The 27,858-nt window shown below is 41.9% G+C and overlaps 1 protein-coding gene across 9 annotated transcripts in view; it reads left to right on the top strand.

The window, feature by feature from the left end:
* Nucleotides 1-27,858, top strand: part of DGKI (diacylglycerol kinase iota) — a 439,032-nt gene that overhangs the window by 145,893 nt on the left and 265,281 nt on the right. For 7 of the 9 annotated variants that reach the window (XM_023250599.2, XM_023250596.2, XM_023250595.2 and 4 more), the window contains exons 2-3: nucleotides 5,097-5,205; nucleotides 18,338-18,433. In XM_023250599.2, the coding sequence (XP_023106367.2) occupies nucleotides 5,097-5,205; nucleotides 18,338-18,433 (205 nt within the window). Of the gene's footprint in view, nucleotides 1-5,096; nucleotides 5,206-17,556; nucleotides 17,690-18,337; nucleotides 18,434-27,858 lie in introns of those variants that run through there. The other 2 variants (XM_045052807.1, XM_045052806.1) reach the window with 2 other exon arrangements.

Here is a 27,858-nt window from a genome sequence, read left to right as displayed (position 1 = left end):
ATTGAGCCCTGTCCTTTAGGAGTTTGTAGTCTTATTGAATGAAGTAAAGGAAATAATAGAATGCTATTTAAAATGTATGATGGCTTTTATACTTTAAATATGTTAGAGGTCTTTCACGGCAGGTAATTGACATTAACTGTGACTTTGTGCGCCTGAAACTGCATTATAGAGTATTTTCTTTTCGTATCTATTTCATAGTTAATATTGCAGTTCTCCTTTTCAAAGATTCTTTTGCCATCCCAACAAAGTGTTGCTGCAAAATTAATAGGAAGGATTGCTGGCATTTCACTGTTTCACTGACTGTAGGCTTGGGAGGATTCTGGGCAGAAGGAAAGAATAGGTTGAAACCCCATTGATTTTTTTAATCATAAAAAATTGTAGCACATTTGCTACAAAAATTGTAGCAAAAAAAATGGAGCATATTGTAACATAGAACCTCTGCCATTTCAACACGCCCCAAATGCTACCCCTCTGAAATGTCATTTTCTACAACCAGGACGAACCCACACAGAAAAATAACTTACACTAATTTTATTTGAGGTCTGATAAATAATGAAATTGTTTTTGTGTTTTGGAACAAAATGTGTATACCTACATGAGCTATTAGAGAAAAGGATTTTCTCACGTGGTTGTTGAGAAATATGGAGAAAGCTACAATCAGAAGTTACTTCCTACTCTGGTTTGGTACCTACAGATATTTTCCCTGTTCTTCTTATGTGATATCCTCTTGTAAGGCCCATTTACAGTTAGGAACTTGGAGCCACTTTGATGTTTCCTACTTGTTTCCTTCTACTAAGTGTTTATCTGTGTCATAGATACACAGTTTTCCTCTATTAATGTTACGGAAAACCAACCTTAAATTTGCATCCACAGTGAGGAATAGATAACCAGCAAAAGCCCTTATTTAATTGTTTCTCTTCACAGGCTGGGGAAGAGTGTCACTTTGGCTGTGATTTCACTGCAGGGCTTAGTTGGGTTGAAGGTTTGGATGTCTTCTTACTGCCACGTTGCTCTTCAAGAGACGCGCGCCTCCCTTGCACCCTGATTTAGTTGCTTCAGCAGTTTGCCCTCCTGTCTGTTCTGATTAGGAACGTAGGTTTTGGTGGTCAGTCAGTCTGCAACTTCTGGTGAGTTAGACTCATTTGTCCTGTGGTTTCTACTGTGCGAGGAGAATTTTATTCCCTTTCTTCTTTTTTATTCCTATCCCAGCTCTGGGACTGTTCGTGTAAAGATGAAGGACTTGTATTTTTCTCATTTACCCAAGATTTAGGAATTCTTCAGCTCTTCCAAGGCCTTGAGCATCGGCACCGTTTGTTATTTTTTGTTAGAACACTTAAATTTAGGTTATGTGTTAAGGAATCCAAGGTGGAACTTGTAATTTCTGACTCCGCAGAGATCTCATTTTCTTGGGACGAAAGCTGTGACTTAGGATCACATACCGGCTCCTTCAAAGCCAGAGAAAAGTCCTAAAGAAAAATGTTACAGAAGTTCCTTGAACCCAGGTGGAGAAAAATGCATGGGCCATGAAGGAGCACAGTATAAGAATCTTGAGTGTTCTTCTCCTATTGCTTGGTGGAATGGAAAATACTTTGGGGTGAAGGGCTGAGATATTGTGATTTATGACAAATATATATCTAGCCATCTGAATGACTAGATATATATTTCTCATATGAATTTGGTCTTCATCTGTGGATCTCTGCTCACAACTCCTGGAACCTGTGATAAGGGTGAAAAAGGTATTTTTTGTTATGTTAACGAAGGTGACTTTGTACCCCACTCAAGGGTAGGGGGCTGTTTGCCAGGAGGACCAATCTTGTGATGAGAGGGTTGGAACTTTCAGTCCTCTGGGGAGGCAAGAGGGGCCAAAGGTTGAATCAGTTGCCACTGGCCAATGTTTTAATGAATCATGCCTATACAATGAAGCCTCCATCAAAACCCAAAAGGATGGGGTTCAGAGAGCTTTTGGCTTGGTGAGCATGTGTGTGGAGGTGTGAGAGAGGCCCCTTGAGAGGACACTGAAGCTCTGCACCCCTCCCCCATACTTCACCCTCTGTATCTCTTCATCTGAATGTTGATACCTATCCTTTATCATATCCTTTAATAAACAGGTAACTTAAGCATTCACATCAGTTCTGTGAGCTACTTTAACAAATTAATCAAACCTAAGGAGGACATCATTGGACCCTCCAATCTGTAGCTGGTTGGCCAGAAGCCTCACAGCCTGGGGCTTGAGACTGGCGTCTGAAGTGGGGGATGGGTGCAGTCCTGTAGGCCTGAACTCTGAACCTGTGGAATCTGATGCTAGCTCTGGGTAGATAGTGTCAGAATTGTGTTGAATTCTTGGGCACCCTGCTGGTGTCCGAGAATCGCTTGATGTTGGGGGAACCCCAGCCACTCCCGCTCCCTACCCCCAACCTATGTGCCATCTTTGGAATTAGCTCTGGGAACTCAAAAAAGTTGGTGTCAGTGAAGAGGCCAAAATTGATGTTAATTATTTGCCTTGATGAAAGGGAGGAAAGGGAATATTGTGTCATCAGAGGGTTTCATTAAAGGTCTACATACTTGTAATGACTCTTTGGGGGGTTCCATAAAGCAACTACATTGTGTACTATCCAGGCGGAGCTTCTGAAAGTAGGCTATAGGCAAGCTTCATGTGATGACTTCCGACTACTAAAACCCTTTACGTTATTTCTAAGACTTCCTGTGTGGGAATATAAGAGAGGGGGAAAAAGGGCTAGGCACTTGCTGAGCTCTTAGACATACTTGGCCATTTATCAGTGTCTGCAAGATCTTAGATTCTTTTGTTGATTCTACCAAGCCTTTCGTTGGGTTTTGAGGCTACTGTTTATCTTGGTCAACTACAAATTCCATTTCTGGGTGGAGTTTGCAGAGATCAGTGAACAGAAAAGAGATATCATCTGCTTCTAGATTCCAACAGAGCTTTTACATTTTGCTCTTATTCCTCTCCCCTTCCCAGGCAAGTTCCCTTCCCTCCACTGGCTCCGTCATTATGGGATTCACTGTACATTGGGCCATCACTGCCTTCCTTTTCCCCATCTCCCCATCTGTAGCCTTGTTCCTCTGTATAGAGAGATGGGTAAAGGAGTCTGAGGATCCGGGGCTCCCTGGGAACCCCATGTGTCTGCAGGTCCAGTGTCCAAGATGGCAGATTCTTACTACAGTGTTCACATCCTGTGAGATAGGATGCTGAGAGCTAATGGGGGTAAAGTGTGTAATGAAGTTGCTGATGCTTTTCTTTAGGGCTTCCCCCCTCAATGGGCCTGGGTAAGTTAGTGCTCCCCCACCTACACAAATGTACTTGCTCTTGTCAACCTAAATAAAGAGGTAAACCAAGGCAAGCTTGAATTACCAGAAATTGAGTTTATTTGGGAATAGGAGAGAAGTTGCAACTCAGGATATGAAAACTGTAGCAGGCTACAGGTGAGTCCTTTACCAGTTTGGAGTAGGCTATTTTTATGGCCAGGAGTGCAAAGAGCAGGGAGTCTAGCCTGAGTCCGAGCAGCAAGTTCATTGGCTTGAGGATGGGGAGACAATCTTGGTGTTTGTTCATTGGTTGAGGGATAGGTTTCCAGTCTTCAGCGAATCAGTCTCTTAAGTTCTAAGTTTCACTTGCCTGAGGGAAATTCATTTCATACCCTCTTTAGATTAAAGCCCTTCCACACTCCAATAGAGCAATTTGAAAACTTGAGCTCACAGAAGGAAACACATGGGCAGCATGTGTGAGTGCAGATTCCCGGGCCTCACCCGTAGACCTATTCAAGGCTCAGCTGCAGGGTCACAAGACCCACCTGATTCTAGTTCAGGTAATTCTTTTTTTTTTTTTTTTCTTTTTTTTTTTTTTAATATATTTTTTTCAACGTTTATTTATTTTTGGGACGGAGAGAGACAGAGCATGAACGGGGGAGGGGCAGAGAGAGAGGGAGACACAGAATCGGAAACAGGCTCCAGGCTCTGAGCCATCAGCCCAGAGCCTGACGCGGGGCTCGAACTCCCGGACCGCGAGATCGTGACCTGGCTGAAGTCGGACGCTTAACCGACTGCGCCACCCAGGCGCCCCTAGTTCAAGTAATTCTTAAAGCACATGTAGACACTCCAGTAAAGGGAAAACTCTCCTTTCCAGGAAGCCACTTAGTTGATTTGTGAATCAGCACTTATATTTCAGCTTGAGACCCTTGTCTGGCATTTTTCATGGAGCTGTTCAGAAACTTAACCTACATTGTTAATGATGATACCACAAGATCTTGACACTTTCTTCCTTTCTCTTGCTGTTTGCACTCTCTCCACCAGGCTCTCATCTACCCTCCCTTCCCTTCACCCTAAAGCTAAAACAACTCCTCTTATTTCTTATCTTTGAAGACCAAGGTCAGGGCTGACTTTCTCAACCTCTCCTGATTCATTCCCTCCTTTCTGACCTGCACTCTGTTATGTTCCATTCAACAAACCTAATCTAAGCAACATATTTTGATTTTATTGTTCCGTGGGCCTTGGTGAGATACTGGTCTTTCAGCATGTGCCATTTCTTGCCAGATACAAATCAATCTTTTCCCATTTGGAATCTCAAGCTATCTGCAGAAGTCCTCTGCAAGGATGAGGGAGGATGTTCTTAAGAGGAGCAAGGCTGAATTTGGAGCCGTGACCAACTTGGAGAGCACTTTGTTGGGAAATGGAGGAATTTCAGTAGAAGACTCCCTGAGTCTGCTTTTGTTGCCGTTAGTCTCTGGCAGCTTTAAAATTGTCCAAGTATTGTGACCATCCAAGGCCTAGGTCTTTTTCTGTAAACGGAGAGACCTGCATTCTGCCCTCTACCCTGAATAGGGGCATCTAGAAATTCCATTTCTGGTCCTGAAGCAACATTGCCCCCCAAATGGTCCCCTCAATCTCCCTGTCTTTTGAGACTTGCCACCCAGTATCTTCACCATACACCATACACTTTAGAGACATAGACTCCAATACATTTGCGAAGGCTTTTGCATGCAGAAGACTAACTCAGGCGTTGTTTTTACTCCAGGGGAAATTTTTAGCTCTGTTTACCTTCTGATGTTGGTTTTTCTTTGTGTTTTTTCTTCTGGCTGCAGGAAAGCAATCTCCCGGGCAGGCCTGCAGCACCTGGCTCCTGCACATCCCCTCAGCCTTCCTGTGGCAAATGGTCCAGCGAAGGAGCCCAGAGCGACTCTGGACTGGAGTGTAGGTGTTGGCTTTTTCATCTAAACATAATTCAATTGCATGTGTGTCTTTCTCATTCTTAGGATCCCTGTGGCTACAAAGCAAGACTTGATAATTTTCAGTATTGCTCACTGATCAATCTTCAGATACCTAGGCCAGAGCTCCATTCTCAAACTCCCGGCAACATAGTTCCTTTATATGAAATCAGATGTGTTTCAGACTAAAATAAAAACTTCATGAATCATTTGAAGCGTTACTGCCTGGGTTTGCAGCTGTGCGATGAAAAGTACCTCTGTGCACATGCTTTATTGGTTCTTGCCAAGTTGATGATGAATAGAGCGTCCCCTTAGCAACATCCTGGAATCTAAGCTTGATTTCCTCAGATCAAGCTACCTTCTCTTCTTTTTTGGTGCTTTTTTTCCCCCCTGACAAAAGATGACTTCACTTTATGTTTTAGGCACTTCATGCCCTCCTGTCTGATATACTTCTTCCCCTAACACAAAGGTAGATTGGTCTTGTAAAAGTGGTTTGGGTATAGTAGCCAATTTTAACCAAAAACGCATCCACAGAAACTATTACCTTGAGCTGAAGATTGCATTCTGAAATTCTTAAGCTAGTTAGAATACATTTATTGAGGGTGTTCAGTGACTCAAGTTCTTGGGGAAAACATCTATAACTGTGGCCTGAAAGGCTTTGTCTCTTCCTGAAGGAATGAGTATAGGGAACAGCATGAAGGTGGAGGAGGGCTGCCCTGAAATTCTTCCAGTCTGGTCTTGATGGTGATTTTTGTTTAGCATTTTTCAGTTGAGTTGAACAATGGGGATAATTCACGTTCTCCCATATGAAAGCGCATGGCGGGATGGGGGAAAGGAGAAGAGTTGTTTTTCATTCATTTAATTTTTTATTTTTAGCCCATATGTCATGATTTAACGTCCTTTTATATTAAAACAATTCTTTGTCTCTCCCAAGAACACACTTACTGACATTCTTATTTGACATTCTGGGCACATGCCAATGTAGGCTGCCTGCATTCATGAAGTACTAGGCAGAAGACTGGACTTAATTGAGATACAGCTTCTTCCTTGATACAGCCCTGAGAATGCTCCAGTATCACCTGTGCGTGCTGAATGGGCACTCAGGAAGAATGCTCCTTTCCTGGAATTTCCCTTTATTCTAGGAAAATTACTTAATAAACTCTTAAACCAGGAGAGAGTATAGAATTTATTGGTACCAGTGTTTACATAATTAAAAAGAATTAAATGTGTAAACAAGCAGGTGAAGAAGATCAAAGAACAACATTTCCTGGACTAATGATGAGAATGTTATGAATCAGGGACCCAAGTCAGTTAGTTTCACATTCATGATACCCAGACAGTCTTCTGACCTAAAGTAGCAGGACCCTATGGGGGGCAAGATTCTAATGAGGGAGAGTTTAAATCATTTAGATGGCAAAAGTCATTAAATCCTTTTGCCCCTCGTGTGACATCACTGAAGTCACTGATCTCTTTCGGCCTCAGCATCCTCATCTACAGATGGGGACAGTTGTGGCCCCTCCCCAAGGGGGACTTCCTGGTGTTATTAGGATCAGGTGTGGAAGTAAGTGTGCAAGTTCTTATAAACTGTGCAGCCTGCAGATTTATTTAATCAGAAAAAAAAATCAATGAATTCATTAATTCATCACTGAGTTGAGCCCCTGCTTTGTGCCAGGACCTCTGTTGCTTCCTGGGGATTCTGAGGTGAGGAAAATGGGGTTTCTGCCTTCCAGAAGCTTAGGATGCAGTCAGCAGAGAAGAAAGCAACAGCAAAAATACCTAGAATAGAGGAGCCCAGCCTCAGGGAGTGCCAGGAAGGATGCTCCATCCCTATTTGATGGTGGAAATAGTTACCAGAAAAGGCTTTTAAAAAGAAGTGTCCTGCTTGAGCCGAAGCTTGGCAAGAAGGTATTATTTTCTGATTCCTGTAGAGATGTATGCACTCTAATATTTCATCAAAATGGTATTTTGGGCTAGTGGTGGGAGGCTGCACTACACAGCGGGGGAAGAGCGAGTAGGAACTAAGTTCTTTCTTCCTCTGTCCCCTTTGATTGTGGGCGCCCTGTCATGGCGCCCTGGTGAAATCATGGCATGGCAGGAAACACTTTGGGGATGTTTAACAACGGAGAGAGCACTGAAATCCTCCTCTTTAGACACTCCATCTGAGGGCATATTTGAAGATCTGACATGTAAGGAGCTGGAAAGATGTTGACTCTGAAAAAAAATTAATGAACTGTGGGCTGTTACTGCTATTAGTGAACAGAAGCCAAACAGTGACCAACACTACAACTCCTTGTTATGATCATGAAGAACATTTTTCTCAGAAGGGAGGAAGAAGCAGGTTTTAAAAAACATTTTAGACACCTTTATTTATTTATTTATTTTTATTTTTTTTTGTGCTAAGACTTGCCCTTGCTTCACAGTTTTTGGCTTTTCCTAACAAATATGCTTTTCACCAGTTTCATTTAGGTCACCGTAGTTTGCCGTTCTGTTCAAGTTGCTGAGCCAGGATTTTCTTTGTTCTGCTGAAAGTGGAAGCCCGGGCCACTGGCTTGACCAGTCCTGCCATTCCCTCGTCCCAAGCCCTGCCTGGCTCCCTGTGGAAAAGCGGCATGACTGTCTGTTCCCTCCACCAGCCCACTTTTCTGGACTAAAGTCATTGAAAGGATCAATTTTCACTTATTCACTCTTACTAGTCACTGAACTCTGCTTTTGGCTTGGAGCCTTGTATGAGTCTCCCAAATGAGGAGGCAGGTTTAGGGGGGCCAGGGTCATCTCAAAGTCCTGTAGGACCATGACCCCCTGACTTAGGTCAACTCCCCTCTCTGCGTGTCACCAGTCAGAAAACAGATACAGAAGTTGTTCACGGAGCATCGGAAGACGCAAGACAAATCAGGCTGAATTAAAGCTGGAATTAAAAGTTTAGTCCCTGTGTTTCCTACCTGTTATAGAATCCCAAAGGGGCCCTTGTGTTGACTCTGATACATGTGCCAAAGTCTTTCAAAGAGGCACAGCTCTTTCCTAAAGATTTTTGTGCAAAGGGCTTTGAAGAGCAGCCTGCTTGTGGGGGTGCCTGAGACGCAGGAGGGCACTGGCTTGGTGAGCCCAGACCATAGGCACCTGTGCACTTCGGCCAGGTGTATACTGTTGCAGGAGTCAGTTTTACGTGTTAGGTGCACAAACTTAATAGTTTCTGTCACGTATTCATGTTCTCATTTCCCTGCTCAGTGATACATGCTATCTCTCTCTTATTTTCAGCTGTTCCTCAAGGTCCTAAAACTTCTCTCTTGCTGTGATTTGCTCAAATAGTTATTATGACGTCTAGGATTCCCTGTCTCACATGATCTCATTTTCTCGGTGACCCTTCATCAACATTCACTCCTGCCGCCTGGGCACGAGCCTGCCCCTCCATGCATGTCTGGGATAGAAGCCTGAACGTTGATGTGCGGGGAGTAGTCGCGTCTTCAGAATGGCGCCCCAGCCTCCGGTTGACAACAGTAGACACGTGGAAATTGCTGTTTCCTGTCGAGATTTCCTCTGGCTCTCTGCCAGGTCATGCTCATCTTTTCAGCTGAACTAATTCTGTTTATTTTATTCACTTTTTGCTTTGTTTCCTCACAGTATCTCTACATGCGGTGCATTGTCTTATAAATCTTAGAACCAAATTGGTGGTATTTAGTCGCTTTTAAAATTCTAGGTCCTCAGTTTGATTTCAGGCTCCTTGAAGGGAGGGGCAATGTTTTCTGCTTAGATTTTCTTCTTCACAGTGGAGAGGACGGCCTTGTGGGCCTACCCGCTGTCTGGCTACTGATGCTAGGGGACAAATTGATTGTAGCTTTTCCGTTCAGTCAGTGAGAAGGGGATATTTCACCGGGAGTTGACCGGCACTCAGATAATCTCCAGTTCCTGAAAGGCTTGGTAGGCAAGAGTCCATAGCCTGCTTGAAAAACAAATAGATTTATGCTATTTGGATCTTTAAAAATTTCCTTCCTAGTACGGTGTATTGTGTTAAGTCTTAAAGCACAGCAGTGGTCTGATCTCATTCCTCCCAACTTACTCTCTTTCACCTTCACGGTGACAACCTGCAGGGGCTGCTCCCATGGACACCATGCCCTGTGTGTTAGTGAAGCCACTTTGGGGGGAAAATAAGCTAAATTGCCAGAAAGGGAGTAATGTTCAAAAAGGCAAAAAAAAAAAAAAAAAAAAAAAAAAAATCTCATCTCCATGGCTGGAATCCAAGTTTCCGGTTTAGAGAGAGTTAGTCCCTTTAGAAGTGTGTCTGTTGCATAGATAATGTGTGTCTTCTCTTAAATGTCACATGCCTTTTCCACAATGGAGACTTAATTTGGATTTAAGAGATTTCTTCCTTGTTTTCAGTGTTATAGCAGGGAGCATAGGAGATAGGCCTTACTCTGTCTCTGCTGTTGTATAATTTGCTTTTGCCCATTACACTGCCTAAAACAACTTTCAAAGCAATGGTGGAAAAGCCACCCAGATCTTTCTTAAAGGGCATGTTGGTTTTCACAGTGATTTTAATTTCAGTTCGTTTTTTTTTTTCCTCCCTCTTTTGAAAATTTCCTCCAGTTCTGAGGGCTATGGAAAATAGCTTCAACACAAACAAAGCCAGGTTCTAAATCCAGACCACATTTTCTTTCCTCTAGTTGATGATGCTAAGAAAAGAAGTGCTTTCTCCTAGGCAGGTAGAAACATAACATAGTTATACACCACCTCACCATTTGGTTCGGGGACAAGATTAGGGAAACAGAGTCTTTGTGCGAGATTGGTTTAAACTGGGTTATGAAACTAGGTCATCTTATCTTTAGAAACCTTGAATGAAGAGCCAGGAGGAGCCAGGTGAGTATGTGTGCGTGCGTGTGTTCTCATTTCAGTCTTATTTCAAGTGGCACGTCCTAACAGTCCTGTGCCGTCAGGCTTCAGCCCTTGTACCTTCAGGTTTGGGTGTTGTCCCTGAGAGGGACTCTCACCTCAGTGTTTTTCCCACTCCTAGCCCCATTTCAAACACTGTTAAGTCAGGTTAATCAAGGTGTCAGATGGCTGAGAGGTCATGAGGAGCTAACGACCTATAAATTTTTCCTATAAATCAGTGGAGGTCTTGCCCCTGGTCAGCCCTGTTAGTAGTGGGACAGATATAGCTTCATGCTATGATTTCATGCACCTGCACTAGTCCTTTATTTCCCCAAATTGTGAGAATTTTAAATTCAGTCACGCGGGCTCCTGGGGGATATCATAGAATCCTATAATCTCACAGGACACTGAGAAACATCCAAGTCTAAATTTCTGCCTCTAAGTAAGTGCTTATCTAAACTAACACTGCCCAAAAGAAACATATGTGAGCCATAAAGTAATTCTAAATTTTCTAGTAGCCACATTTAAAGAAATTTTTTTTTAATTTTTTAAAAATCAAAAATGTTAGTACCATATTTTGTTTAAGCAAATAAATCAAAAATATTACCATCTCAATATGTAATCAGTACAAAAATTATCAGCGAGATGGTTTGCATTCTTTTTTTTCACAGTGAGTAAAGTCTGCTGTGAATTTTACACTGACAGCACATCTCAGTTAGTGTTAACCACATTTCAAGTTTTCAATAGCCATATGCTTATTGGGCAGGACGGATCTAAACCATCTTAGACAACTTCTACCTATTACTATCTTGGAGATTTTTAGGGAGAGATAGTCCAGATTTCTTTTCCTTTCTGAATTTGTAAGGACATTTACATGAGATATGTATTTATAACTTTCTTATTATTTCAAAATATTTTTATAAGCAAATGCTTTCCTTTTGTGTAGATTATTTTCGTCTAGTGTCAGTATACTCTATCTGTATTATTCATAGTCTGTAAACTCCTCCATATCAATACATACATTTTTATCTTTTTACCTATAACCATTACTAGGACTTCAGTAGAACTTGAGACCAAGGAATCATATATGTATGTATAAATCTATTTCTGTATCTACCTAGATGAATCTCTACTCTTAGGTAGCTAGATCTGTCTTTATATACAGATCAATCTGTATGTATGTATATCATGAAATTTGTCTCAGCACTCACAAATACAGAAGAAATATTATGTTCATTTAGAAATGGTCGAGAGCTATTTATTTTTTTCTGTCTGGCGTGGATGGATTCTCTGAGTTGTATATTGTTTGAGATGGTATTTCAAGGTGGCTGTGTAGAGGAGAAGGAAAGAGGCTCCTGGGTGAGGAGAATGGACTAAACAAAAAACATGGCACAAAAGAAGGAAGATACGGCTATATTTAGAGAAGAAAGAAGAATAAAGAAAGTGTACAAAGATGAATACAAGGAAGGTTAAGGGTAGATTGGGGTCATCAATGGAAGGTCTAGTATGTGAGATTAAATTCGGATTTCATTTTATAAATAACAGGGCATACTTAAGCCTCCTGAGCAAGAGAGAGAGGCATAATCATAGTTATGTTCTAGAGGAATTAATTTTGCAGCAGTGTAAAATATCAGGGAGAATGTCAGAATTACGAGTTCAGAGCAGAAGAAACTAGGACTCAGATTAGACATGCTCTTCAGTACATGATAAGTAGCTGGGGGGCGGGGGGTACAGGTAGATAATGAAAGGAAATCCAGACAAAAATATGAGGCCTGTATTAGTTGAGGTAGACTAGGCTGCAGTAAATAAAATAGACCTATAATTGCTGTATAGAAGTATATTTCTCCCTCATGTAACAGACCAGGACTCTTCTGGGTAGGTTGAGTGGGAGGTGGGTCCTGTTCCACAGTTCTTCAATGCCCCAGATAGTTGCTCTTACATCTTCACCAGATGGCTTCTGAAATCATCCCAAAGGTTCACTTCTCAAGTATCCAGTAAGGGAAAAGAGAATGGAGGAGTGCATGTGGGAGGTTTCTATTGGCCAAGTCTGAAAACAGTACATGTCACTTATGCTTATGTTCCATTGGTTAGATCTTGGTCACATGGCCACATCTAAGTACACAGGAGGCTGGGTTATATGGTCTAGCTGTATGTCCAGGAAGAAGAAAATAATAATTTTGATGAATGGCTAGCAGTCTTGGGTACAAAGACCAAGGAGAGAAACTTGGATAATGCTAACATCTGTGGGTTAGAAGGGAAGGAAAACTGGAAAGTGTCCACTTTGAAACTGCCAGTTATTTTACCAGCAAAGTGGGTTTATTTGTGACTGGCAGAAGAATTGCAACTTGGGACATGTAAACTATGGCTAACCATAGGTGAGTCTGGAGATCAAAGGAAAGGAACGTTACTTTATAGAGGAAAGGAGGAAGTTGGGAGGGGCTGCTTTGAATGGAAGTCCATTGGAGGAAAGTGAGAGTTCAGGGAGATGATGACTTCTTGTTAGCTGAGTTGTGGTATTTTCATATTGGCTGAGCTTGTTGTTGGCAAGAAGAAATTCTTTCCTCCCGCTGGAGTAGTAATGTAGGCTTCTTCCTGTTGAGAATGCAAGGTAAGTCTCTTCCTTTTGGGGGTCTGCAGTTAATGCAAGTGGTAGAGTGTGACCATCAGGCCTCCTGATTCCATTTTAAATGAGGTTTCCTTTATTCAGTTTCATAAAAGTAATCACAACAATAATAATACAAACTGTATTGACCACCTATTAACTTCTTATTGTGTGCAAGGCATTGAAATTTATGCATTTTCACATTTAAATATCACTATGATCTTGTGAGTGAAGTACAATTATTATTATAATTTTAATGGTGAGTAAACTGAGGTTAAGGAGAGTTAGAGAGGTCCTACGTACAGAAGAGGTACAGAAGAGGTGCAGCACCCAGGAGTGTTTCACAGGTGGGGTTTTCAAGTGTGTTTGTGGACAGTGCTAACCCCTCCTAGCAACTATAAGTGACATATAGCATATTGCCAACGGATCTGAACCTTAGCGTCCAGAGTATTAACAGGGGGTCATGTAGACATGGCCGATTCCTACATGGTTGACCTTAATCTCAAGCTTCTCTGGAGGTTGAGCTGATATACGGCTCTCTGCCCCACCATAAGTCATTGTTCTCTTAGACCATCTGGCATGTCCCAAGGCCCCAAGGTAAACGGATACTCTTATCAGGCAGGACATTCCAAGCACTTAGAGAGATGACCTTCCTAGAGTTGAGGGCCAAGTCCAGACTTCCCTTTGGGTAAGTTTACTTCTTTATTATGTACTTTATTAAGCATCAGACAAGATAGATGTGCAAGAAAAGGATGAGACACGGGAAAAATGTAGTGTAGCAAAAGGTATGCTTCATCATTGTTTCATATGACTCTTTTTTAAAGGCTTCTCTTCTGTTTGTGATTTTACAAGACTGTCATGTTTCTATTAAGCATCCATGTAGACTTATCACAGTTTATTATTCCAGACTAATGGACAGATAAATATAATTATCCCTTTCTACCTTTTGGAATTGCATGTAACAAAAATGTGCATTCATTCATTTATTCATTGATCCTTAATCTTTCCAATTCCTAAAATTTATTTGTCATCTATTTTCCAGACTCTTAGTCAAGTGCTGGACAGTCAATGTTCACATAGAGCTTAGAATCTAGTAAATGAGGAAACATTAATCAAATAATTATGCCAATTAATGGATAGTTGCCAACAGAGGGAAAGGGAATATGGTTTTATGAGAGAAACTAACAAAATAACTTGACTTAGACTTTGGGGTCACTGATGGCTTCTTGGAGGAAGTAACACTTGATCTGGTGACCAGAAAGTGAATAGAAATGAACCACACAGAATCAGAATGGAGAGGAATAAACAATTCAGATATAATAAACATCATATACAGTGAATGGCCTTTGATGATGGGCTATTGGGTCATTCGAAGCCAGAGATTATGGAGGATCAGGTGGTAAAGTGGAAATGGTAAGTAACTGAGTTTCATACCCCCTTTGAAACTGGAGTCAGTAACATTAGCTGATGGATAGGAATGAGAAAGAGAGATCTAGAATGACTCCAATGTTTTTAGCAAATATTTGCAGCTGTAGGAATGGAAATACCATTTGCTGAAAATTTAGGGAGAAGATTAGAGTAAGAACCGATTTAAGGAGTATATCACAAACTGAGTTTGAGACTAAAATTTTGAGATGCTTATTGGTTTTAAGTGGAGATATTGAGAGGGCAGGTTTTTTTTTTTTTTTTTTTATAGATCTGAAGTTCAAAGAAGGGGTTTGTAGTGTATGAATAATTTGGGGGATAACAATTAATTGATGGAATCTAAAACCATGAGAACTAAATGCAATAACCTTGGGACTGGGTGTATGGAGAAGAGTAAAGATCTGAGAACGAGCTGTGGAACACTCTTAATATTTCGAGTTTGGGAATTTGGGAAAGGTCCAAGGATGAAGACTGATGGAGTGGCCATTGAGGTACAACCAAAACACCAAAGGAGTATATAGGGTTTCCAGGAAGCAAGTGTCCCTAAAGGAAGGGAATGATCATCTGTGTCAAAAGCTGTTGATTAAGATAAAGACTGAGAATCAGCCACTGGATTTAGCCATGTGAGGTCACTGATGATCTTGACCAAAGTAGTTACAGTGGAATGAGAAGAAAGAAAGCCTGATGGAATTGGGTTCAAGAAGTAATGAGTAGAAAGGAAGTAGAGGCAGCAAATAAAACTCTTTTTTGAACTTTGCCAGTAAAGGAAAAGAACAAGTAGAAATAACGAAAAGTGATGTGTGGGTTCAGAAATCAAACTACGGATATATTATAATTTTTTCAGCTCTTACTTGTATATAGAGTTGTGATCATAATATACAGGTAGTTCTGAATTTTATTTTTATTTGACTTTACATCATATAGTTTTCCATGTGGCCAATCTTCATAATTGTACTTCTTGATGACTTTATAATATTCCATATCATGTATTATTCTACTAAACATTCTTCTCCACTGGGCATTTGTGATATTTCCAATTTTTGATTATTGCAAGGTAGAAATAAACTTCTTAATGTAAATAGTTTTTCCTTGCCGTTAGGATTATTTCCTTAGGGTACATTCCTAAAGTGAGATTATTAGATAAGTGTATGAAATTTTAATTTATTCTGTTGCTTCTTTAAAGGCTTATGTGTTGACGACTTTCCCCTTATCCCCAGGATCTATCTTGTTGACCTTGAGCCTTCTCACTATGTATCCATAGTTTCATGTCTATTTGCTTAAAATCTCTCTGGACTGCCTTATGCCTCATCTCCCTTCTTCTCTTACCTTTTTTCTCTGGTGACTGTACAAGGGTAGAAAAGTATCAAGTCTGATCAGTCATAGACACGTTCTAGAATCTATTATTTGATAAGTTGATGGGGTAGGATAGGGTCCACTGGATTACGGGGCCTCAGACTCTATGCACATGAGTCACTTCAGAACGTTGAAAACTCATGATGTCCAGGTTTCACTTCATGTTAGTTAAAATAGACTCTCTGGGGGTGGTACCCAGGTAGTCTTAAAAACTCACTAGGTGATTTTAATGAGCAGTTAAAGTTGAGAACCAGCAGGTCAGAACCACTGTGGCAGGAAGCCTCTAGTCTTTTATTTCCCTCTTCCCTTACAAAGGACGGTCTTTCTAATCACATCTCCACTGCAGAGTGAGGTGAGCTAATCCTAGCAGCCCTGCTGTGCCTGACTCTGAGTCAAGGTTTATCAGCAAGGCTCTGAGCGCTTGCTGGGTATGTATTCAGGGGGCAAATAGCCCCTAGCCCAGAGGAAGCCTACCTGCCAGCCCAGTGACTTAGTGGGGTGCTTGCAAATCTGAGTCCCTGGGTCTTGACTGTTCCTGCCTGCTGTTGTTGACCTACCAGAAATTAATTTCTGGCCAGCCTAGTTTTTGGTGTTTGTTATCAATGACTTTTGACCATATGACCCACTGTAACATATTATTCGTCACTTTCTAAAACTTTTGGCAGGATTTTAGCATTTTTGGTTTCCCTAACATTTCATGCTATAATTACATGTTTAGTTTGCATGTATATATGAATATATATATATATATATATATATATATGTATTCATGTATATATGTATGTATAAGATAAATGTATATATACTGTCCTCATCCATTACTATCTGAAAACTTTTAGGGTCTAAACCTATAGCTGTTCTTTTCTTCCTTCTGTTGTTTTTCTACAAGATTGACTATGAGGGGAATCCCATTTTCCCATCGACTTCCATAAAAAATGATGAACATGACTTTCTACAGGAAAAAATGACTAATAGAGAAGAAAAAGTTTTGGTGACAAGATCATTAGTCACCCTTTGACATGGAGGGTGATGATTCTCATTAACATTGCTTTCTTTTTTGGAATGGTTTTGAGGCACTCTGAGATATGCAGGGCACCCCTGCCCCCCCCCCCCCCCGAGAGTTTCCTTGTCCATTGTTCGTGATCCCTCAATATCTGTATAACTTGTGAATTTTTCCTGCCCCTCACTTTCCTTGAGTGTTCTGAGAGTTGGTGTCACCTTTCCTGGATTGTGAAGCACCTATAACCATTGGTTATTTTTACCTGAAAATCATTTGAGCCTAAAGGATCTGAAAGGAAAAGTATTGTATTGGAATCTGAAGAAATACATTTAAGAAATAGATGACACTTTGTTATTTTTTTTTCTCCTTGGTGTACATTTCTGCTACTTCGTGTTCAGCTTTGGGATTCAGAGGGCTGTCATGTGGACATTTCTGGAGTCGGTTACTATAAAGATGACTCACATATAAGATAGAGTTCTAAATTGCTTGGTTTTTCTATAAAGTTCCTTATTAAAGTCATTTAACAAAACACCATAGCCTGGGTGGCTTAAACAACAGGAATTTATTTCTCACAGTTCTGGAGGCTGGGAAGTCCAAGATCGAGGCACTGGTTGATTTAGTGCCTGATAAGAACCCACTTCCTGGCTTGTAGACGGCTGCCTTCTTGCTGTGTTCCACATGACCTTTCCCCAGTGTATGCGTGAAGAGAGAGAAAGATCCCTCTCATGTCTCTTCTTATAAGGGCACTGTAATCCCAATCATGAAGGCTCTGTCCCCGTGACCCAATTACCTCCCAAAGGCCTCATCTTCAAATACCATCACACCGTGGAGTAGGGCTTCAACATATGAATTTGAGGGGAATCACAATTCAGTCTGTGGCATCTCCCACGGAAGCTGATTACATGCCCCGCTGATGAAACAGATAAAAACAAGAGCAATTTTCCTGTAAGATCAGTAGACGTCATCTCTTTATGGTTAACCCAATACAGTGCTTTCCTTACGAGCTCAGGGTCTTTTTCAAGCCAATGAACGAAATACACAATTAATACCTAAATCCATTATGTTTCCAAGGTAGTGTGCCAGAAGAAGGAATATGGAATCCTATTCATCATCCTGTTTAAGCAATATTCCACTCCTCCCCCGACCCCAACGAAACATTGTGCGTTCCTGGACATCAGATTGTTGCGCTGGTGTCGCCTGGCACAGCATGTCTGTTTGCCATCAGAAGTACGTGGCTCTTTTTGGAAGCAGGGAAATCATTCAGTTAGAGAAATCTAGAATTCTATGGGTGAAGGCCCTACTGAAGCAGGACAAGCGTGAATTAGTAGGAATTTATTATGCTTTGAGTACATAGTGACTTGAATTAAGTTTTAAGAAGCCTCTGTCTTAGAATATAATTTACCCATTACTGATATAAATGTAAATATGTCTTCAGTCTTTAAAGTGCTTTAATACTACTATCCTTCTTCTTAGCTAATTTGCTAAGTAAAGGCAACTTTTAATAGGATTTTAGTCTCAATTGTCATGGAATCTACAGTGTTGGGCCTAGATAAATATGGCCTTACAGTGAACAATCTGAGGGATTTTTTTCCTCATTTGTTTAATATATGTTTCACAGATTACCACATCTCTGGATAAAGCATTTATAGACCTAATGTCCATTTTAGTTATGGCTCAGACAAAGTTTTCCCAAACACCTTATTCTGTTTCTAGAACTTTGGTAGGATCGATGCCAACAGTATTTTCAGGGGTAAAATGAGAGGTGTTTAAACTGTGCGGGTTCACTTACTTTCTTGCCTCCAGAATCTAAATTTGAGATCTCCCCCTTTCATACCTGAAAAGAAAACTGAAATCAGGTGGGTCTTTCCCTTCCAGGAGAATGCCGTGAATGGAGAGCACCTGTGGCTGGAGACCAACGTCTCAGGAGACCTGTGTTACCTGGGAGAGGAGAACTGCCAAGTCAGATTTGCAGTGAGTGTGCTCCTCAGATCTCTGGGTTCTGCCCTTCCCTGGGGAAGGCTTCCAAGTTGAGTCTGACAGCCTGAGGAGGCCCGAATTTCCAAGGAGGCCACTGTGCCTGAATTTACAAGGAGAGGTTTGAAAGGGCCTGTCCCTTGTGAGACAGTTGACAGTTAACATGGCTTTCAAGGGGGCTGGTGTTAATGGCTTGAGGGCTTGGCTATGCAGGTTGAACTTTGGTATAATGTGCCACTTTATGATGATTCCCAGCGTCGGTTTTTATTTGTGTGTTGGAGGGAAGGGAAAGGGTAAATGTGCATGAGTGTTTGCTTCCGGAGGGGGTGTCTGTGTGGGGGGAGGTCTGAGTGTGGGGGAGGTGCGTCTGTGGGAGAGACCAGTCGGTCCGACAAGTTGGTCTTGTAGAAGAGCGCGTAAGGTGGAGGGGATTGCTGGTGCGTGAGAATGGGGATGGTGAAACACCTGTCTGGTGCTGGCGTAGGCTAGCAAATACAGGCATGCCTTGTTTTCTGATGCTTTGCTTTATGTCACAGACCTTGTGTTTTTTTTTTTTTTTTTTATATACAAATTAAAGGTCTGTGGCAACCCTTCCCCGGGCGCCATTTTTCCAACAACATTTGCTTACTTTGTGGTAATTCTCACAATATTTCTGACTACTTCATTGTTATATTTGTTATGGTCATCTGTGATCAGTGAACATGACTGGCTAAAGTGGACATAATGGTAAGCATTTATAGCAATGAAGTAATTTTTAATTGAGGTATGCACTTTTTTAGACATAATGGTATTGCACACTTACTAGACTGCGGTATAGTATAAATGGTAACTTTTATATGCACTGGGAAGCAAAAAAATTCATTTGACTCGCTTTATTGTGATACTCACTTTATTGCAGTGGTCTGGAACCGAACCCACGATATCTCTGGGGTGTGCCTGCAATTCAGATCAAGTTGTGGAGGATAAAATTCTAGAAACTAGACAATTAATAAACACATTGGAATATCCCTTGCTTTTTATTTATTTTAATGTTTATTTTATTTATTTTGAGAGAGAGTGTGTGTTTGTGAGCGGGGCAGGGCAGAGAGAGAGAGGGGGAGAGAATCCAAAGCAGGCTTGAACCCATGAACCATGAGATCGTGGCCTGAGCCAAAACCAAGAGTCAGACGTTGAACCAACAGAGCCACCCAGGCACCTCTCTCTTGCTTTTTAAAATTTGCTTTGTATGGCTATTTAGAACCACCAGTTTAAATGTCAAAATTGTCTTTATGTTCTGTGAAAAGAACACGGTTGCCAGGCGTTGAGTCGTAAGGAACTAAAATTTTATTGTTGAGAAAGTGAACTTAAAATTTTTGTGTAATTGAAAATTGTTGGTTTGAAAAGAGTAATGGGAAACATAGAATAGTAAAGAAGTGTTCTTTCTTACTTGGGGAAATGAGCCTTGTAAAGACATAATGCATTTTTTTCCTTTTTCATTATATTTGTTTATTATGTGAAAGAAAGGTTTGGGGTAGAATGCAGGACTTTGGAATTACAAGTGAATATTTTTCTATTAATAACTAATAAGAAAGAAATTGAATTTCCACTAAAGCTTACGGAAGAATATAGCCCTCAGGGACTTTTATCCGGCTGCCAGAATTGCAAAGCTCATGGAACAAAACTTTAAAAATTGCGTTAGCTGTTTTGACGACTGGTTTATAGGTTTTGTTGGGAAAACTTCATGAGAGTTTAGAAGACCAGGGTGTACTTGAGTGAAGTTAGGAGTAAAGATCAGTGAAAGGCCCAGCTGTACAAGGTCTCAGTTTGAATCTCACTGTTACCACTCACTGATATTGAGACCTCCTGTCTCTTGGGTGCTGGCTACCTTCTTCGAAAAAGAGAATAGGATGAAATTATTTTAAATTATGCTTCCAACCCAGGTCTGTACTTAGCTGTCTGCATTTCTCTTAATCTTGTAAATTCATTTGATCTAAATATCAGGATTTCCACTTTATGCATATGTATTTTTAATTAAAGTATAATTGCATAAAATTTGATTAAATTAACCAAAGACCAAGAAATGCTCAGCTGTTTGGACTAAAATGCTATAAATAATGAATTAACATTAGGATCTTAGTTAATTGCATAAACACTGGTCGTGGAATATCAGATAATGTGAAATGGAAAAAATGAAAGCCAGTTTTACTTGCATACATGCTTTTGAACTATTTCTGCTGATACTGCTGTCATCTGATGGACTGTAATTTGTTACAGAGTTCTGCATTATTTCCAAATTACTCCCTTTGATCCTTTTCTGGTAGTCTTTTACTGTCAGTCACATACTACCTCTCTTGGCAAATATATATACAGATACATCCACTCTTTTTAAACCTTGTATCAGCAAATGGCATCACTATTTACTGACTGATTATACCTGGGTCACTATTACCTCTAGACAGGGAAAAACAACAAAGAATAAGGGAAATTTATAAGTAGGATGCAACAGAGTTATGACAACCCCCGGTGCTCTTCTGAATCTTTCTGCTAATTTTATCCCCAATACTTGGCTCTATTAACTCACTTCACGGAGTGTCTGGAAGATGAAGAGCTCTCCTCCAAAGAAAGGTCGGTGAAAGAAGGAATAAATCAGCGAGGAAGCAGAAGACCTGTTGGCTCATTATAGGCTCCCAAAGGCTCAGTGTGTTCACCCATGAAGTGGGGCAAATGTTGGGAGCATTAGATGAGATAATGCATTGAAAGAATTTACTTGCCACAGCAACTGGCACAATGAATTAAAAGGGAAAAACAAACCAACATAGAAAAGGTGGAAGCAGACCATTCATGAAAGAACCACCATTGGCCAATATAGATCTGAAAAATATTTTAAAAAGGCACCCGGGGCGTGCCTGGGTGGCTCAGTCGGTGAAGCGTCAGACTGCAGCTCAGGTCGTGATCTAGTGGTTTATGAGTTCTAGCCTCGCATCGGGCTCTGTGCTGACAGGTCAGAGCCTGGAGCCTGCTTCGGATTCTGTCTCCCTCTCTCTCTGCCCCTCCCCCACTCGTGTTCTGTCTCTCTCTCAATGTCAAAAATAAATAAAAACATTAAAAACAATTTTTTAAAGGCACCCAAAATAAAACAACTACGAGGAGTCAGCATCATGTGCCTATTTGAAATAGCAAAGATTTACAAAATGATACCACCTGCTGGTTAGTTAAGCCTAAGTGGTATTCTCGTTGCCACCTGGTAGGAGGGTAAATTGATGGATGCACGGTTGACCCTTGAACCACATGGGTTTGAACTGTGTAGGTCCACTTACATGTGGAATTTTTCTGGTAAAAACTACTACAAATGTATTTTGTTTTATGACTTTCTTAATATTTTCTATAGCTTACTGTATTATAAACATACAGTATATAGTAGAGAATACAAAATATGTGTTAATTAACTGTTTATGTTATCAGTAAGGCTTCTGGTCAATTTTGGGAGTAGTCAATTTCCGGTTAATTTGGGGGAGTCAACACTTATATCTGATTTTTCAACTGCACAGAGGGTCAGTGTCCCCTAACATCCACATTGTCCAAGGGTCAATTGTCAGTATGTAGTAAAGCATTACAAATCTAGCTGTCTCTAATTTATGCATCACATTTGGGTGGGGTGGGAACATTGGCAAGCAGGAGAGAACGGGGAGAAGTGTGCTCAACTTGATTCAGGGTAGTAGGAGGAAGAGTGAAGTAACCTGGGTTGAAAAAGAATATTAACAAGGGGAAGTAGAGAGAACTGACATCTTCCAGTGTTTAAAGAACTGCCTTGAAGAAAAGGAAGGGTCTTGCTCTCCATAGTTAGGAAGGTAGAATTAAGTTCTAGGTATAGAATCCACTGCCTCTAGCATCGAATCTTACATGTATAATAAACATCACCTGGAAAGCCTGTTAACAATGTAGATTACTATTTCTCTCCTTGCTCCAAATGCTGATTCAATATGCCAAAGCTGGACTTGGGAATCTGTGATTTTAGCATGCACCTCAAATAACTATGGTACAGATGGTCCACAGACTTAACTTTGAGAAAGGCTCTATTATAAGGAAGAACCTTAACAACTAGAGCTGTCCAGCAAGAGATCAAGGTATCTGGAGAGATGGGCATAAAAGATGCGTTTGCCAACAAGTTGGATGGCCATCTTTCAAGGATGCTGTGGGGGTGGGGGGTGGGGGGAGGATGCACACCTGCTTTGGGTAACAGGTCAGGCAAGTTAATCTCCAGGAGAGCCTCCAGTTTAAATGTTCTTTTTGCAGCTTTCTTAGAATTGAACAACAGTTTTGTAAGAAAAAAGCATGTGCAAATGGATTATGCATTATATTCTCCTTTCTTTTAATGAAGCACCTTTGAAGATAGCCAACCTGTTGAGATAAGGACCAAATTACCATTACCAGGTACTACCTGCAGGCTTCTAAACAATGGGCAGGCAAGGCATTTGGAGAAGGAGTGAATCCATCACCAAAGATATGCCTTTCACTTCTTACCTTATTTTAGCAAAGCAAATGTCATGGGTATAAGTTAAGAGAAGGGAGAAATCAGTGTGGGTTGAGGTAGACAGAGGCGGCTTCATGGCAGTGGGGCTTGAGCACAGTTTGAAAGATGGCTAAGATTTACATAAAGGGAGTGGGGCAGGAGAACATTTCAGCAAGGGAGAGGAACATTAGCAAACTCAGAGTCAGGAGCAAGCTTTGAACGAGGGAGGAGGCAGTCATCAGGCACGCATGAGCACACCAAAGGGCATGTGTTAGGTAAGAATGGAAATAAGGACAGATGGGGGCTGTGTGTGTCCATGTGCTCTGAACGGAAACTCAGAGTGCATGTTATAAATGCCTGTGTGCTTACGAAGCATGGCCATATAATATATCATCTCAAGCAAGACAGTTTTCAGAGGGAGAGGCTGCTGGTAGGTATAGTGCTGTGACATTAAGCACAAACCAGAGCTGCATCGGGGACACTGAGACAGTCACCCTAACTTAGAGGGATGTTACAAAAGTCTATTGAAAACCAAGGCGAACCTGCACATCCAGGACTTCCTGTTGCCATGTGGACTGATACTTGGGGCCCCTATTGAAGGGGATTGAAAGCAAGGCTGTGACATCACAGGACACGAAGATATTTGTAGGAGAGTTTGCTCCAAAGTCTTGGGGCTGAACCAGATGACCTTTAAAATCCTTCCTCTTCTGCATTTCTCTGGTGGCAACATTTAATACGGTAGAATGTCTGTGAGCAGAAATGTAATGGGATTAAAGTTGTTCCTAAATCAGAGACAGTCCCCAAATTAGTACCTGTTTCTTTTTCTGGTCTAGAGAGGAGAATGGGATGTACCAGTAATGACATTGGAGCAGAAGGGTCACCGTTTCCCAACATGATTATGGGGATGAAAACTGAAATAAAATTCCAACTAGGACCACTCTCATTTGGTGCTGTTTATTGGGGTGGAGATTACTTCATTTATTCTGTAAGTGTTCACGGGCTGAGTGCCCTGTGCCACAAAGTGCAGACAGTGTTGAGAATGACGTTAAATTGTAAGTGACAGTATCAGTTTGGTAGGTGCACTCTGTGGAAACCCTTCTCAGCCTTTCTTGATAGTATATGCAAAGATGTTGAGCCACATGTTTGCTCCTAAAGAAATTCTTGCCTCCATTAATAATCAGTCGGGCACATACCAGTGCACACGTATCTTTACGCTGAAATGACACTTGTCTATGTCGCTGTATTGATGCACACAACAACCATGGCCATTGTCCGCAGCCTGCCTTGAGACGTGTAGACAGAGGTAGGCCACCTGGAAAGTGGGAAGGAAGTGGGTTTTGGGAGACTGACCTGGGTTTGAAAGCCTGCCGTTTGTGTACTGAGTGAACTTTGGACAAATTGCACCCATTTCCTCATTTAAAGTAATGTCATTAAGATCAGCCTCAGTGATTCTTATTTCTGGATGAGCATGGTGAACTTAGAACTCTTTACTTTTCCATTTTATTTTTTAGAGTGGTTGGTCCCAGCCCGGATCTGCCACATCAGGGTCTTTGTTGAGTGGCACCAGGTATGAATATGTTAAAAAAATAAATAAATAAAAAGACCCAGAACTCTACAGATGGACTCTCTGCTGTCACACATAGGTACAGAAGGACACTGCTCTACTTCACAAAGAGTGTCAGGACCCAACCAAGCGGACTGGTCTCAGGGCCTGGAGCATAGTGGCTGTTACGGGTTGAATTGTGTACCCCAGAAAGATGCTGAGGCCCTAAACCCCAGTCCCTCAGGATATGACATTATTGGGAAATAGGGTTGTTTCAGATATGATCAGTTAAGATGAGGTCACATTGGAGTGGGGGTGGGCCTTACTCGAATATGACAAGTGGACTTCTAGGAAGAGGAAGACACATAGGTACACAGGGAAGGAGGCAGAGACTGGAGCGATGGAGCTGTAACCCAGGGACCGCCAAGGACCACAGGCTGTCATCAGAAGCTGGGAGAGAGGCACGGGACAGATTCTCCCTCAGAGCCCTGGGAACAGTATCAACCCTGTGGATACCTTGATATCAGACGTCGAGTCCCCAGAACCGTGAGCAAATACATTTCTGTTGTTTAAGCTACCCACTTTGTGGTACTTTGTTAGGGCAGCCCCGTGAGACCAGTGCAGTCGCGTCCTGTTAGGTCAGTGATCTCATCTTGGCCACATGGCTACCTCCACGAGGCTCACAGATGCACAGACACCCAGAGGTATCTTTGAAAATGCCTTGATTGAGGATTTCGTTGAGACATTTGTGGCTTTCTGTATAAGTGAGCAGACAGGCAGGGAGGCGCCCGCAGCCGAGAAGTGTGAGGAAAGGAGTAGCTAGATGGTTAGGTGAGTGAGAATGTGTAGGTTGGGTGAGAGAAAAAAGGAACCGTCAGACTTCAGAGTGCTGTTACCAGATATCTTTTCTATTTCTAAACATGCTTACGTCACCTTGTTTGTGTGGGTAGGCTGGTGGATACTGTTTTCCTTTTGTTATTGTTTTGTTCATGTGTTTTGCTTTCATCTTTTCCTTGCGGGTAAGGTTTGGCAAATCTGGCCAACCCCACCTGACCTCTTACTTCTGTGATGTCTTCCAATACCGCTTGAAGCTTAACAAGTCTAGTTTTATTGAGTAAATGAATGAATTGCATGAGGGAGGCCATGTGATATGGGGGTGGGCAGTCTGGAGAGTGAGAAACCATGCAGATCCAGAGGCCAAGAGATCTGGATAAAAATCCTGGCTCTGCCTGGCTTCTCTGAGCCTCAGGTCCTTCCATAAAATAGTGATGATTGTGTCTGCCTCTCGGAATTGGTAGAAGGATTAAATTAGTTGACAAGCATTAATGTCCTTTCTTCTTTTATCCTGTTCCTAACTTCCATTTCAGTGTCATTAAGCTGAATGAGCTAATTAGTACTTTGGTTGGACTTTACTTTCAACAAGACCTTATGTTTGGGATTCTTCTGCTAACCCCACTGCTGACACTTAAACTTTTACCCATCATTTTACTGCTGTGTGTAATATCCATCGTCTACTAGGTCATGGGTGGGACCAAGTGAGTGCGGCAAATTGAAGTAACCCGTTCTGGAAAGCATCTTGTAGGCTGTATCTTTTTACTGGTGGGTCAGAAGCCCCATTGCTCTATCACAGCCTCTGCTCACAAGGAGGCTGGCCACATCATCGCTGGATCCTTGGGAGAGACTTGTAAGAGTACAAGGGCAGTAGCTCTCTCTGCCCTATTTGAAGAAAACTTTTAGCTTTCTGTTGTTTAAAAGAAAAAACAAGATGCAGAACCTGGTCACACGTTGTTTGTTTCATCTCTGGAGTACAGACGCCCTGGACAGCAGCCCGTGCGGATGCTGCTTCGTGTGTGTCTCTGTGCTGTGGGCGGACAGGCAAGTCAGTGCCCCGCACACGTTGCTGGGGACTTTGTGCCCATCGGTGCGTGCGGGTCTGGCAGGTGTGTACCACAGAGCACCCGCATTGGACTCGAGCCTCAGATTGCATCAGGACTGACTGCTTGCTGATCCCTCGCATGCCAGTTGTCCAGCATGGCAGATTGATGGGCCGCACCCCAGATGGCGACTTGGCTGAGTGGGGTGTGGGCTGTCAGAGGGAACGATGAGTGTGGCAGTAAAGCCCCAGAGGCTAAGCCAGCTTGCTGTTGTTTGGGTGCCAGCCTTGAAGACGCCATCTCCAGGGAGCTGCCAAAGCTGTGCTCTGCCAGAGGTCTCTCCCACCGTTAGGATATTGAGGAGCTAACGAACCAAGATGACTCAGGGAGAACAGAGCCATCAATGGAAATTGGCGTAGACAGATTCTCTGCTCCTGACCCCCTCGTCAGCAGATGTGAGTGGAGGAAAGGGCTGGGATGTTCCCGTGGGTGCAAGTGATGGTGCTCCGTATGTGTCTGGCCAGACGGTTGGGCATTTGCGTGAGATCATCCAAGGGCACACTTAGAACTGTGTCTCACGTGTGGCAGGGCCTCGGTAAATGTTAGCCATTGCTACTTTACAGCTATTGTTGTCGTTGTGAGTGTCCTTATTTGGTGCAGAGTGCTGTCCATACACTTGTGGGGAATTTAATACCGATCCTGCCCACTTCGTGCCGCAGAGCTGGCGATGGGTCACGGAGCCCAGGGATCTTGAGGATTCTGTACTCCTAGGTGACCTTGGATCAACAGTATCGTTGGCTTTTTGCACAGTCTACTTTAAAAAAAAGTCGTATTCTGGAGACCACTAACAATACGGGGTATTGTTCATTAAAGCGGTGTTATGACCAAATAAGTTTAGAAAACATTGAACACCTTTAATGTACAAATATGTGTAATGAAGCTGTAAGAAAGGCATAAGGTATGCAGGATTTCCTAGTTTTTTCCTCGGGGAAGGGATGCTTGTTGAATCTACTATTAGTCCCACAGAACATCTATTGGCATCTTGTGGGATCTTAGTATTCAGTGGAAAACTGAGAAATGCTCACATAATGTCATTTTCCTAGGCCTTGTCAAGTCAATAACAGGAAGAGGCAGTTTCCTCCCACCTAAAGGTAAAGGAATGTCAGAGAGGCTTAATCACCACCCAGAGTTTCATACCTTTTCTTTGTCTTTGTGCAATTATGTTGCCTTTATACTAAACTTTCATTGAGCCAAGCTGTGTGTGTGTGTGTGTGTGTGTGTGTGTGTGTGTGTGTGCGCACACGTGTATTTTATTCTTAGAGTTTGAGCCTCTGAGATAATTGTCTTCTCTTCTGCAATAATTTTAGATTGAGGCTATGTTTGTATGTGGGTATATGTTTGTGTGGAGAGGTTTTGTTGTTACTAAATATTGGCACAGTCCTTTTACTTAATGAAAATAATTTGCATCTGATTGAACATAGGGTTTACATCTCACCTAGGCAATGCCCAGGTATAT

The sequence above is a fragment of the Felis catus genome, chromosome A2 (genome assembly GCF_018350175.1).
Source record: "Felis catus isolate Fca126 chromosome A2, F.catus_Fca126_mat1.0, whole genome shotgun sequence".
Taxonomy (NCBI): domain Eukaryota; kingdom Metazoa; phylum Chordata; class Mammalia; order Carnivora; family Felidae; genus Felis; species Felis catus.
This window is presented reverse-complemented; position numbering and strand designations above follow the sequence as displayed.